Raw genomic sequence first — 15,164 nt, forward strand, 5'->3', positions numbered from 1 at the left:
AAAATACTAAGTTAGGCACTCAGACTACCGATGAGGACAGACGCAGGCCAGGAATGAGCTCTTAGAAGGAAATATGTTGAAGTTTAAAGTTTATAATGAGGTTTAAAGTCACCATGCACAAATGTTTGACTTCACTTTTGAATTTAAATGAACTGAATTCAAATCTTGCTTGAAACGAGGCATTTTCCATGAGATCACAGCTCTAGAAACCAGACCACAAATACTTGGTAAGATTTTGTGTTTTTGCAATAAAATACAAATATTCCTACTTATCTCTTCCCCAATAACTCCCTTTGGTGATTGCAAACATTTCTCCGTCTACCACGGAGTGGCTGACTCATTCTGTTTTGTTCATTCATATGTTATCGTTGATGGGTTTCCTTTTGACGTAAATGGATTCAAGGGTTTGCCCAACACCTTACTCAGTCCGCTCCCATTAGCTGCGCCTGTCCACTGCCGCCTACACAGGCCATTAATACCCAAGTGACAGTTCCACACAGTGACATGATTGTACCTTTTCTTTGCAAACAAAACCTGCTGGCTGTGATTCAACTTGTCATGGGTGAAATATTAATGTACAATGGAAAAGTTTAGCTAAAAGTTTAGTCTTTGATCTATTTGAAAGGAGCAAGGACACAAACCGACCAAGTCTGAAGGAGGATTCTGGGAAAAGATGAGCAGCTCCTCTACCACAAAAAGAAGTGGCAGACAGTTTTATTTTTCCAGACTAGTGTGTGATTTTGTGCCACAGTGAGCTTTTTATTTGCAGAATTTAACTTAGAAACCTCTGAGACAAATAAATGTATGATGTTGAAAAGCTACCTTGAACAGCAAACATGAGCTCTTTGGGGTCGACCACTGGTGTCCGTTTTTCTCGACTCTTCTTCCCCGCCTTGCGCTGACCTCGCCTCTTCTTGCTCTCGCCCCAAAGATTGGAGCCGCCATGCATGCTGGGAATGTTGAGGATAGCAATGCCTTCTAAGGAGATACTGCTAAGGTCCAGAGTGACGCCATCACACTGTTACAGATGAGAAGGAAAACAGAGGGGAAGATGAAATTAGCATGTTATGTATAACTGTTAACCTCTTATTAATGGAGCAATAAGGAAAAGGTTTCTTACTGTTGTATATTTTTTTCCACTTATGAAAAGTGGCTGATGCAGCAAAGTTTGATCTAGTTCATCCAGTGTTTAGGATGCTAATGCTAATGTCAACATGCTAACACCCAGAATAGTGAGATTGCTAATGCTAACTTTAGGAAGCTAATGAGTAACTACTGGTGCTTTTTCACTGGCAAGTCGCGCTCTAACGGGTTAATGTGCGGTTCGGTTCTATAGAAATCCACTGCTGGCCCAAACACAATGATAAAGGTTCAAATCAGCTGATTATTTCACTATAATTACATTAATTACATTCCAGCACTTTATTTTTTAAACAACATAAACCAATAGCCATGCATAAACGTCATTATTATTTTTTTATCCAAATGAAAAAAATAAAATTCACATCACAAGTTAAGATTATGTAGTTCCGGTGTTTCACACAGTCGATGCAAACAGCAGCTGCGTCAGAAAACTGACCACAGCGGGACGGTTTCTCTCTTCTTTATTACTGTCTGCATGTCAGAGCGGTTAGCTGCTAGCAGCGATGCTAATTCACGGTCATTCTGCAGCAAAAGTTAGCGCATGTGTTCCTGCGCTGCTCCTGATTATTCTCATGATAAAACTAAATGTTGGTTTTTGTAGTTTTCAGTGGTGTAAATCACGAGCCAATCAATGAACGCGATCAGCTGTAGATCAAATCGTTTCAGTGGCTGCCAAGTACGACTCTTTATAATTCCTGTTATGTGACACTGATGTCCAGTTTGTCATCATGCCGCTTCAAAACTTTAGCAATGCTGACAAACCTCACTAGAATTCACCAAGCTAACAACTGTGTTAACCAGTTAACTTGCTAATGTAAATATTAGCTTACTACGGTTAGCATTCACAGCTAATAAGCTTTTCTGGTTATGCTAACCTACTCATAGAGGTAGCTTATACATTAGCTACCGGATAGCTAATGTGGCTATACGGTAAAGTGCTTTGAGTGGTCAGGATAGCTAGAAAAGTGTTACATAAATTTAATTTACCATTTAAAGCCAGATTATAAGCTAGTTTAAGCTAAGAAAAGACCATTGTAAGTGTCCTCTGTTAAGTCTTAAAAACAGAGTGGATTTTAACACATCTGATCGGCTCATCTACTTACTTGCAGCTCAATAGTATTGCAGTTACTTATAGAGCGCTAATTGATGAAGACCTCTACACTGTGTGGATAGCTCTGTGAAGATGGAAGATGAATTGTATAGACACCAGCTTCATTATCACTCAATATCGCACACAGCAGGGTCACGTTGGGCTAATTACCTGAGTGTTGGACTGGGGATCTATGAAAAGCAGGCGGGGAGTTGCAGAGATAGCCCTCACACGTCAACACATTTTCTGAAGCTGAAACTACCATATTTATGGAAAAGAGGATGACCAGAATATTCTTTAGCTGTGCAATCATTCTTACCTTAAGGCCAGTTTAATATTCCCATTAATGCAGAGAAAAGATTAGTTTTTCAATTCAGAGAGTTCATAAGAAAGGAAGATAAAAGCAGGCACTTTTATGATGTTTTTCTTTGCTTTTGTTCCTTTTCTCGCATGGCTCTGTGCAAAAAGAATAGTTTGATTTACCTCCACCTCCAAGAAGTCATGGAGCTTCTTACACGTGGCCGAAAACGTCTCCGAAGTGCCGAACTCAAAGTACCACAGCTTATTCTTTGTTCTGAAGAAAAGAAAAGAAGCAGGAACTGTAAAGGGACCAGGAATAAAAGGTAAGCGGAAACATGGGGGTGTTTTCTTCACATCAAAATCTCAACCTTATGCACTTTACTGTCTCAAGTCTACTATATATGAAGACAAATACATCCCGGCGCATCAATGTTTGACTCCAACTTTAAACAGATTTTCACCTTTAAACCACTGACTCATCGTTCTAGAGGATGGATAATGTGTTTCAGTAATTACATATTGAATCATAATGGTAATCTGTGGTTAAGGGGGCCTTTGACAGGACACATTATGCAAACCTAGAGATGCAGGCCCAACAATGAGGCACAGGGTGGAGCATGAGAGTTTAATCTACCTGCTCCTGCAATTAACAGAGGACTGGGGTGCTGCACCCCTGGCTTCCTGCAGCACACACTCCCAGCTGCTAATGCTGATGATCAATGACCTTGCAGGGGTGAGCCACCATCTGTCTGCATGCTGCCATGACGCTTTCTCATGACACCAATCAAACGTCAGATATTTATTTTCTTATACACAACTTACTCCACTCCATAAAACATTTTTAATGCTACCTTTGTTATCTTTTGACATAAGTTTGATGTACATTATCTCCAAAAAATCTACAACAGCCCAGACATGCAGGACTCAACAGTAAAAAATGGCTTTCTCTTAGTTGGATTTAAAGCACTACAAGCAAAACGTATTAGTATACGCAGAGTAACAATCATTGAACTATTGATTTCCTCATTAGGACTTTTGTCAGGACCATTTAGCCACTTTATAAATGAGCTTTCATTAGGGTACTTGCAAGGTAGCCCCACTCTGGGTTGATTTATAACGTGCAACATGGTCAATATCAGTGGAGGTGGGGGGACACAAACTGAAGTGGCTAAAAGCCAGAGAGTGACGATGGACGTCGTTGTACCACCCGTATAATCTCAACAATCAAAAGAAAGCCAAGAGAGGCAGGAACTCTGGCTGGAGCAGGTTTGCAAATAAGCAAATGAGGGTGACTACTCTGAAAAGCATATTCAAAGCTTGTGGTTAACAGCAAGAAGAAAGGCGGACACATTACAAGCACTTTTTGGCTTCGGTTGAAGCCAACCTGATGCTTTTAAGGGCTGATGAATGAAGATATGATGATTGTGGTAAATTCAATAGTTTTTAATTTCTGGTGGAGTTCAAAGCAAGTGGTGATTATCTGTTCTTCAAACAGAAACACTCTTCATATGACCTGTCAGCGCATTATAATTTTTGGGTTTGATTACAGGCTACGCTCTATTATTTTTCACAAAAACAAGCTTCAGAACACAAGTCGATGAAAATCTTAGTCATAATTCATTTCAATTACACAAGATCTAAACTTTTTCACTTCTCAAAACATTTCAATGTGAAAAAAACTGAGGTATTATGGTTAAGTAGCCAATGTGGGTTAAAAACTGTTTCTTCATGGAAAAAAAATTAACTTGGGTTGAATTGACAATGATAATAAAATGATAAATTATACTTTAACTATTTAAAACTAAGTATTTTATCTACTTTCTTTATATATATATATTTTTCTCTTTTCATCAACTTATTCTATTGTGCTATCGTTTGTGACCAGCACTTTGGTGCAGTTTTAAACCTGCTTCTAAAAGTGCTATAATTTGACATTGACATTTAGCCTTTCTGGATATTCCATCACGTTATCCTTTACAAGTATCAAGTGAAGGCTGATGTATTAGGTTAAGCATAAAACATTTTCTTTGTTCCTCCCTGCACAACCTGCTGCTGGCAGGGAGTTTGCAAGTGTAAACTAGAAGATTTAAGCAAATCCTTAATACTTTCTAACCCTTCTAACACTTTTCTCCAACCATTATAAGTTAGCAAAAAAACAAAACAAAAAAAAAACAATGCAGTTGATATAATTTCTACTTAATTTGAGTTGTATGATTTCCAACTTTGTCTTCTGACATATTTAAACAGAATCAGAGTTGGCGCACCAATCCATGGTTCTTTAAAAGTTTTAAAAATTTAAAATGTATTCTTAATCAGCTGCTTTTTAGTCATAATTGTAATGAAACTATAGGAGTAAAAAAGTCAATCAGATCAGTTTCATTGAGTCAGGCTAAGTTGAAATACCGTTCTTGAGAGCAAACAGGAGAGAAATAAACTGATGTAGATGCAGTTAGCAAAGGCTGCCACATGTTCTCCGATGTGCTTCGTTTTCAGAGCTAAAATAAAACTAACTTCATGTCAACCAGTAAAAGTCTGACTGCTGCATCTCTATTTATAGGCTGTTTTTATTTATACGAAAACCTGTATGAGAAGAAACTGGGTTGGGATGAGAGATTGCTGCGTCTCCTGAGCAACACATATTTTGACCAATTAATTTAATAAACTAGATGAGACTGTGTTGTATTATAACTTGGAATGTTTCAATCTGTTCCTATAATTGGATTGCACAGATTAATTTAATTTAATGCTTCTGGTATGAATTGGGTCTGTTTGTCTGGTAAATTGTCCTAAGACGACATCGGTTGCAAATTAGTCCCAAATAAACAAATTGAGTTTGAAATTGTTAAATAGGACAAAATAGCCATAAAGTTCATGACCACACTGTAAATTTAACACAGGGGGCATTAGAAATGTTTATTTGCAGTCAAACTATTTTATTTTAACAAATCAGAATAATATAAAGATCGTCTCATGACTCTCAAATGTTGGTACAAATTTGAGCCAAATCTCGGTGTAAGAAGAAATGCAGTGAAAGACAACAACTGACCATCCTATCGATTCTCACCACTTAACCTAACAAGGACACCATGGCAACAAATCACTCCATGAGCATGTTCATTAGGTAATTAGGAGCATCTCATTGGCTGGATCAGATTGTCGTTTGTTTTCTGCCGACTGATGCCAAACACCGGACTCATCTGATTTGAGAGAGGAGAGTCTTCGACAGTGGCCGGCTTGTCTTTGTGGGACAGATTAATAGGGAGCCCATTAGAGTCGGATGATACTTTTAAGGTGGATTAGGAGGCCACTGTTTTATGGTAGGTGTAATGAAGGTGAACATAAAGTGTCCATTTACTTAAACCGCTGGCAGACATTAGAGTCCTGCATCTTCCCAGGACATTTCAGAAGTTTTGTTATTTTGCTTTCTGAGAACAACTGAGTGAAGACATGAGAAGCGCAACGTGTGTTTCCAGTCATCAGAGTGGCTTCTGCATCTTTGTTGTGATTGTATCTCCAGAGTATCGATGCAAAGCATGCCACAGTAATAACTTTAGCGGTCTCCATGCGAGATCAGATGGAGTCGGCCCCAAACACAACAGTGACTCGGGTTTCCAGCGACAGTGAGGTGTTATTTATTTGCACAAACAAATTTGTAAAACAAAACCGAAAAAGAGAGGGATAAATTCAAACTTTGTGGCTCGGATAAAACAACAGCAGAGCTCTTAAGTGCACATCAAGCTTTAGGGGAAACGGCAGCATACAAGAAACAGAAGAGCTGTTTAAGAGAAGGAAGAACAAACGGTGTAACTCACTGTTGTTCAAGCTTATGCTGCTTGGTCACCATATTAAAGGATGTCAGAGACGATGAACTCCAGTGTAGCATCGCTGTCCTGCGGCCACAGCACCTTCAGATGCACTTTCCACTGGCCACTCCAACCGAGCAGGACATACCCATTGATTTATTTCCCCCTCTGACACTTAATCTAACCCACAGTGATCTACGACCTTATTTTCACACTAATTTCTTCTTGATCAGAGGTGATAAATATCGCATTGACATAACCAAGTCTTTGTGCATTGCATCAATGCACTGTTTTGTTTAACATGACACCGCCTAGAGCTCTCTGACTCGAATGGCAGTTTGAGAAATGACTTGAGCTGTGTTGTCTTGCCTAAAGAGATTCAGCAAACATCCTGAAAAATGTAGTTCTCGCTGTTGCACTGCAATGATTACAACACGCTGGTTTCTTAAACAAACAATACATAAATTGCTAAGAAGGCTTAGGGAACTTCTTTGTCTTTGAAAAATCAGCCCAGGAAGAATTTTCTTGGGCAATAAACAGTTCAAGTCAGAATAACAGCAAAACATCTTTTGAAGATGCTGGTTGAGGTTGATGCTGATCACTGTGAACATACCGTATTTTCCGCACTATAAGGCGCACTGTCGGCTTTTGAGGAAATTGAAGGTTTTTAGATGCGCCTTATAGTGCGAAAAATACGGTAATTGTCTGGTGGTTTGGTGAAACAAAAACTGAAGTATTTGGACGTAATGACAGTTTCAACACTGGCTGAAAAAAGGGAGAAACTTTAGCATCATGGAATAGATTGTTTCACAAGAAAACAACCAAGTTAAGTGTTGGACACAAACTGATCTTCCAAATTAACAACAATGACGATAATCATTACAACCAAATTGGCCAGGTCAGACAAGGTCAACGTTTGGGATCCATCACAAAGCTCTGATCCAAGTCCAACAAAAAAAAGGGTTGAAACCTGACCCAGTTTCACCAGTTTGGTCAGGAGGAATGGGCCAGAAACCCAGCAAACTGTTGTGAGAAATTTGTGGAAGAAAAAACAAAAAGTCAAACATATGTTCAAAAGCAATGTGACCAAATACTGAGGAAATATATGTAAACTTTTGATTTTGAAGAAGTAAACAATTCTCCTTCTCATAATCCCAACATTAATAAAACTGACAGGGCGTCTTGTCACTTGAAATCCAAATAAGTTGCTGTTGGTCACGACCCCGACTCATTGTTTTCACCCTCACGTGAAAATGACTTCAAACAGATGCACAATTATACAAGTGTTTGTTTTTGAAAAGCATTAGAGCCTCCTGCACAACCAACAAGAATGCAGCAAGTGGTTTCTGGACGGTACATCGACATCAAAACACACGTCTTTTCCAGCAGCCATTGTACAGCGCATGCAGCATTAAAACCAGCTGAGCAAACATGCTGGAGCTCAGCTTAGGTAGCTAGGTGACAGGGGGAGCTCTGCTGGGGTTGCTAAGTAACAGACTGGGCTTTGCTGGGGTTGCTAGGTGAGGTGCAGTGCCTGCTGGTTTGTGATTCTACATTCAGAAGGCTTTTGAAATAGCTCATTTTCAAGACACCAAAAATCCAAAAAGCAACTGGGTGATGTATTTTTAGGCGCTTGGACTGTTTGAGAACCAAATGGAAATATAAAAAATGTGCAAAAGAAGAATTCTAAATGTAATTTAATGTCAGACAGTAAATAGAAAAAAGTTATTTTTCTGTACTGTGTGTATAAACTTTTGGTTTCAGCTATATATGCTAGTAAACACACCTCAGATTCAATGTGTCGATCACTGTTTTCAGTGATCGTCAGATGCTCCGGTCACTGCCTGATAACTCTCGCTTTCCATGTGATATGACCACTAGTGCCCTCTGGTGGTCGTTCCAGACCGGCCCTCTTCATGCAATATATACAACACATCTTTCACTGGTCTGCATGTAAACAAAAAAACAAACAAAAAGTCAGGTGTAAAACTTAGCTTTTGTTACTGATTGTATTCTGATTTTCATTTTATCCTTGAACGTTGCACAAATACTGTAAAACAGTTGAGCCACATTTAGTTGTGTCTACTATTTTCTACTCTAAGTCGAATAAATTCAGCCAGTTTTAGATTTTGAACCTAAATGTGAGTTTGTGGAAGATACATTTACAGCATTAAGTTCTATTAACTTTTTACTAATTTTGTCAAACCTCCAAGAGTTGAATAAACTTGCACTTAAAAACCTGAAAGAAAAAAGAGACAGGAGTGGGAACTATTTCCCAGAATGCTTCATGGCATGTTTTTGTATCCTGATGGAGGTGCGTTACATTGATCTGACTCTGTGTGCTTTATTAATGCAAATGTTTATTTTAAAGCTTGGGGATAATGTCCTGTTAACACTGAATGTTTTTGAGCAGAATTTAAATTATTCTAAAGTAACATAAGTTTTAACTTGATCATGTGAGTAAATAGAAAAATGTGGCTCTAAAACGAGGTGAGGGCGGTTTTTTTTCTTGCTTATTGTGAAATTTAATTATTTGGTTTAAGTCACAGCATTAAGTTAAAACTCACAATTCAAGATTAATGGACGTTGAAAGAAAGTTTAGACAACTTGTCTCTTGTTGTTAAATTTACTTCATGAAGTTTAATTTCTGAGTTAAAACCAAAACAATTTTCTTGTTGACTTAAGTTGCATTTTCAAGGCAGCAGGTGGATTTTCATTTTCAAGTTAAACCACCTTCAAATGTTTTACAGTGTAGTCTTGCCTGTACCAGTTCTCTCTTGGGCTCATTTATGTTTGCGTGTGTGTGTGTGTGTGTGTGCTCCCACTGAGCTGAGGACAGGGCCACAGGTGAGATCCCTCTAAATTACACACAAGTGGTCATTAATTATAAATGACACTTTGGTCACATAAACGATTTCATCCTCAAATGAGGTCTGAGGGCGGCGGCTGCAGAGGTCCACCATGCAAACCTCTCCCTGTGTGAGGGTGTGTGTGTTGGTGTGTGTGTGCATGTGTAATATAAAGTGCTATCACCTGTGGCCCTGTTCTCAGCTCAGCACGAAATACACACACATTTGCATGGGTGTGTTTGTGTGTGTTGGTGGATCGGGTGGCCCCAACCAGCACATGGCGGGGCTTTGATGAACATACTCATTATGCTAAAGAGAGCTTCATGCCTGGGCTTCCCTGTGCCTCCAGGAAAGGTTAACGCAGGATGGTTACACAGCACAGCGAGAGGCTGTGGGCGCACGGGGGTGGAGAGGCTCCAGAGGAGAGCGCTGACAGTGTTAGAAGTCTCAGGACCAAAAATAGACCTGGGTATGCATAGCAAATATCAGGGGAACATCAAGGCGCGGCGATGGATGCCACAGAATAAACAAACGCTTCAGGTGAAGCCACACCTCAGCTGAATCACAAATCAAATGTTTTTTGTTTTTTTTTACCCCCTCACAGATCTGATATTGTTTGATTAGTGTGAAATATGCAGCCAGGTTTGTTTTCAAACAAAACTAGAGATGATTCAGATCCCAGGAGGGCAAAAATGAAGCATTCTGAGAGAAATCTGGTTAATTATTACCTACTTATAGTTGTCATTCTGGTCTTTGAGCTCATCTACAGGTGGGCTGAGTTATGCAGTACGAACAAATTAATCGCTTCACATCAGTCCTGCCCAGCCAAATTACAGTCATTCGGGACGCTTTGAAGCCTCCGTCATCTCATCAGAAAGAACCTTATTTTGGAGGAAGATGAATGTAATTGCGACAATTAAGTTTTTCCAACATGTTATTACCAGTACCATCGCAGAAAAGTATTTCACAGATGCTGAATTAAAAATTACACAAGTAGCTGAGAAGTAAACATATATAAAATAGAGTGTAACACTGGAGCCACTGACGGATAAATTCACATATTTTAAGGGTTGTGGTTGAAAGAACATGATTATTTATCAAACACTGAAACCAGAAAGGGAAATATTGTGTGTGGAAAAACCAAGTTCACCTCTTGATTCAACAGCCTAAAGAATCGTAAGCAGCAGTCATTTCCTTAAAGACTTTTTGATTGGAGAATGTTTGGCCTGTTTTTCTTTCAAACACTGGTTCAACTCACTGAGGTTGAGACAACAAAAATTAGACTGAAGTCTGACCTTTGACTAGGCCATTAAAACAGTGAGATTCTTTTATTTTTCAGCCATTCTGTTTCAGGTTTGGATAATTCTCCAGTTGGGTTTAGAATCTAGCATCTGTTTCAAGGAGTGTTCTCACTTTAAATCCAAATAGGCTGCTGCTGGCCACGCCCCCCAAATCAATGTTTATATTCACACATGAAAATAGTTGCAAACAGATGTGGAATTATACAACCCTACTCTCTGAAAAGCAGTAGTAGAGCCTCCTGCACAATCAACTAGCATCCAGTAAGTGGTTTCTCAACAGTAAGTCAATAATAAAACACTTGTCTTTTCCAGCAGCCATTGTACAGCACATACGCTCTTGGGTTGTTATTAGAAACATTTGAGACCCAAATGGAAGTACAAAAATGTGTCCCATTTAACAACCCAAAACAGCTGAAACATTGAGTGCCTTTAAATCTAGTCTAAAAACCCACCTGTTTAGAGTTGCTTTTGAAACATTATAAATTAAACATCAACAATGTGAAGTGTAATGACGGCAAAATGAAATGCTACAATTGTTGACTGTGTGTTCTATGACTTTTGTGTTTCTATGATGTAAAGCACTTTGAACTGCCTTGTTGCTGAAATGTGCTATACAAATAAACTTGAATTAAATTACAATGCAACTGTAAAAATATAAAATGTAAATATAACGGTTAATTTTGAAGGTTTGAGTTTAATTCAGAGTCAAATAAAGATCATAACTTAACTCACTTTTATGCGTACTACCTGGACTTTAACCTGTAATATTAAGTGAATTCCAGTAAACACAGCCAGGTAGAGAAAAACAACATCAAAGTGCGTCTTAATTTTCTTGAACAACTCTTTCTCTTGCTTTTCTCTTTCCCTGTTTATCTCAATATTTCCCTCTGAGCCAGAGATTAGCATGTAATTACATGGGAGATGATAAAAAGAGTGGGGTGGATGGGTGGGAACGGAGTATTTCAACAAGCCGGTCGAGGAGGAGGAGGAGCGGCGTGCAGGGAGGGAAGAGGGCGCAGCCTTCGTCACGGCCCGACTGATTGTCTACTTTTAATCCTCGACCTCATTATCACCTCCAGGTCCGGCAGTGGCAGTAAATGAATCTATCTGCTGAGTGTCAAATCTTCACACCTTCACCCTGGTAATCACCCCAAGGTGCAAATACAGAAGATGGATAGAATAGGAGAAATGAAGTGAGGCCGAGAGAGAAAATGCATGCGACCCTTTCGTTTCATCAACAACACTCCACCTTCACGTTGAGGGTTGTTGTTTAATTTTGCTACTCTGTAATTTAAGATGATCAAATATTTTGCTCAGAGGAAACAGAGGCTAATTTCAAGGAGTCAGATGTTATGTAAAGTCAAATTTGTTTCAAGCTATTTTTGATGTAAACAGCATTCTTATAAGGTAACATAGTTACTTCATTGGCTGGAAAATACATAATACCTGCCTTTAGGTACAGTAGAGAATCCATGATGATGTGGGCCTGTTTCTAAACTGTATAATAACATGAACCTTCTTTAAAACTCTGGTGGCGTGTGCTGATAATATGGAGTCACAACCTGGTCTTTTAGCAGCATAACGATACAAATTAAATGGAAAAATTCAACACAGAATTAGTCAGACACACATCCATCACCCTCTCAGTTCTTAGAGCTAAATCCTATCGAAAACTTGTATGCGGAGCGAAAAAGGAGAGACCCAGGAATGTTGACGGTTAAGAGAGATTGTGTGTAGAAGAAAGCTGAAATACCAAAGGAAAAGACTGAAGGTATTGTCACACCTGATAATCTGGTGGACTTGGTTTGATTTGTTACATTTTCAGCTGGAGAGATTTGTTTTCACACTGCACTATCAAACTAACTAAACTGTTTGAAAAACCTGTTCCCCTCCTCACCTGTGGAGGCTCTGCATCAACAACTACAGAAGGAATCAACACAAAGACCTCAGAAGAAGACATGAGTACAATTTCCTTCTTCACAAAATGTAAATAAAAATGGAGTAACAACTGATTTTAGAGGCTGTAGGATTCTTCTTTTGTCTTCCGCAAGAAACAACGAGGCATTTCTCCCACTAGGACATTTGTTTTGGTTGTGTTTACCCAGAATGCCTTGTGCTATTGTTCACTCCCCGCTTTTGGAGCGGGCTCCGGTCCACTTGGCATAACATCAATTAGTTTTGCTTGTGTTGCTGCAGATTTTAAATTCAGCATATAGGAACTCCAGAAAAAGTTTCTTATGTTTATTATGTTAAACAGATATCTATAGGGATTTATTTAATTTTGCAGTCCACCTGCACTAATTTCTAGCTAACACACCTGCCAACGCCATTCTGAAATTGTCAGAGAGTTTTCTGAGGCAGAGCTTCCAGCTGCAGGAAAATGACTCTGATAAGTTTGATTAAACTTGCAATGGACATAAAGCCCTTTGGACAAATCTAACAAAATCTCTGCTACCTTGAAAAACTATAATCATGCATTATTGAATTGGCAAGGATAGTGTGTAATAGAGAGATCCTAAACTCATTCCCCCTGCGTGAATTATTAATTGAATTCAAATAACAGACAGAATAATTTTCTTAAAATATCTCAATCATTTTTCACATTGGGCCAACCGGGATGCAGAGTGCCTGGATCCAGACACCAAGAACTGTATTTACTAACATCTGTACTGTAAAGTGAACTCCATAACAGTTGCAACGCCTTGTGTTAATCAGAACATTTTAGCTGATTTTTCATTTCCTGCTTGTTGTCTTTTTTTAATTCAACCATTGGTAGTCATTAAAGCAGGGGTGTCCAAGCTGTGGCCCCGGAGCCATTTGCAGCCCCCTTGTGGCCCTTTGTCTTGATCACAGAACAAAAATAACCTAAAAATTTGTTTTCTGGTTCAGGCATTTGATGCAGATCCACATTTAAAATCAATGTTGGTAAAATTTTCATTGATGCTGGGGCGTTCAAAAAAAAAAAAGGTAATAGTGAGCCATAAGCTGTTTTTGTTTTGCTAAAAAGACCAAATAAATAAATAAATAAAATAAAAAAATCAAGAAAAAAAATGAAACATTTAGGATATGATTTCCCTTCTACAAAAACAACAAACGGACTGCTCTGCTTTTTAAATTAAAATATTGTGTTTATTTATTTAGCAAGTAATACAATTAAATAGTTTTTGCATTTATATATAAAAATACTACAAAATTTGTGACCCCCAGAGTAGTTGCAATTTTATATTTTTGGCCCCTGTGCCAAAAAGTTTAGACACCTCTGCATTAAAGGACAGTCCAGTGTTTATTCCAAGCAGCTTTCTCTTCCATTGAAACCATTTCTCAGGCTCACCATCATGTTCGAAATGGAGAGGAAAAGCTGGTTATATGAATGTTGTACTAAGACCAGAGTAAAATATGATAATGAGTACAAATGGGATTATTAGGAGCCTGTGTGTCATCAGTCTGACTGATCCACGACGTCAAACTAGCCAAGCAAATTCAATTAGGCCTGCAATTACTCCCTGGCGTAAGTGGAGACGTATTGGATGATGTTAAATATTGATGGAAACACAGACGCCACATTTGTTCATCTCCAAAAGGTGAACACATCTCCTCGAGATAATCACAAATGCTAAATATGTTGCCTGTCCACAAAGAGCAAATATGAAGCATGTTGTCACGAACACGTCCTGCAAATGAACTGCAGGTATATTTAGACCATACCTGGTTGCTGAGAGATTTTATTTTTAGTTTGATTTAAATGAAAACTTTCAGTTTGAAATTGTCAATCTTGCGTGTGTTATTGAAAAAGCTTAATTTCAATCTAAAAATAATTTGCAGCTGAAGAAAATGAGCTAGTTCTTGTTTACTGGGACTGCAGGTAGATAAGCAAATATTAGCTTTGAATGACTTTATAATTCTTCAATCTATTGACTCTTTGCAACTACGTCACTAAATAATTTGAGGCGAAATAATGGACGTCGGAAGTGAGGGATGGGAGTATTGAACAAAGCGACTGAAATTATTTTCCAACGTGGTTTTGCCAGTTTATTCATGGCTCCTACCCCTGGTTGGGGCTTATAGACCACGGTATATAGAAATGCCTGAAACAGCTAGCTTAGAAACCGACCTATACCTCCTCCCTCATGACGTGTTGATCAAATGACCGACTTTACCTGAATTAACAGTGCATGACTTATGTCACTATGTCATAAACATAAACAACCGGAGCAGCATTAAAAACGTACAAAAGACGAGATGCTAACCAGTTTTTTCCGCACTTGCTAGGCTACATGACGGCGCAACGTTGTCTCCATGGTTACTAACGGTTCGACGCGAACCTTCCTCATAATGCGATATTTTATATCTTTCTAATCATACTTGCTTATAAAGTATACGAATGTTAATCTTCTTACCTTGTAAACAGTGTTTACTGCAAATCCACCATTACACCAAGGGGTGACAGTCATTCAGCTTTCGGCTGCTATCCATCACCGCAGGATCTTTCCTCATTAAAAGTTATACAATAAAGTTTGGTTTTCATCCTTGCCTGTTGTGCTGCCGACCGCGCAGAACCCTATGACCGTTTTTAAAGGGAAATCAACTAAGTAAAAGCGATATTAGGCTACAGACGCCTTTCTTCTTCTTTTTTTTTTTTTTTTTTTTTTTTTTTTTTGTTTGGGGTGAAAATTTTTTT

The 15,164-nt window shown here is 38.6% G+C and overlaps 1 protein-coding gene across 2 annotated transcripts in view; it reads right to left on the minus strand.

Moving 5' to 3' along the window:
* The window catches only part of dgkb (diacylglycerol kinase, beta), a 78,678-nt gene that overhangs the window by 8,738 nt on the left and 54,776 nt on the right, over positions 1 to 15,164 (minus strand). For both annotated transcript variants that reach the window (XM_015052787.1, XM_015052786.1), the window contains 2 exons: positions 2,717 to 2,807; positions 823 to 1,018 (listed from right to left, as the gene is read on the minus strand). In XM_015052787.1, the coding sequence (XP_014908273.1) occupies positions 823 to 1,018; positions 2,717 to 2,807 (287 nt within the window). The remainder of the gene's footprint in view (positions 1 to 822; positions 1,019 to 2,716; positions 2,808 to 15,164) is intronic.

The sequence above is a fragment of the Poecilia latipinna genome, unplaced genomic scaffold, assembly GCF_001443285.1.
Source record: "Poecilia latipinna isolate Pla-1442-1.1 unplaced genomic scaffold, P_latipinna-1.0 Scaffold1133, whole genome shotgun sequence".
NCBI lineage: Eukaryota > Metazoa > Chordata > Actinopteri > Cyprinodontiformes > Poeciliidae > Poecilia > Poecilia latipinna.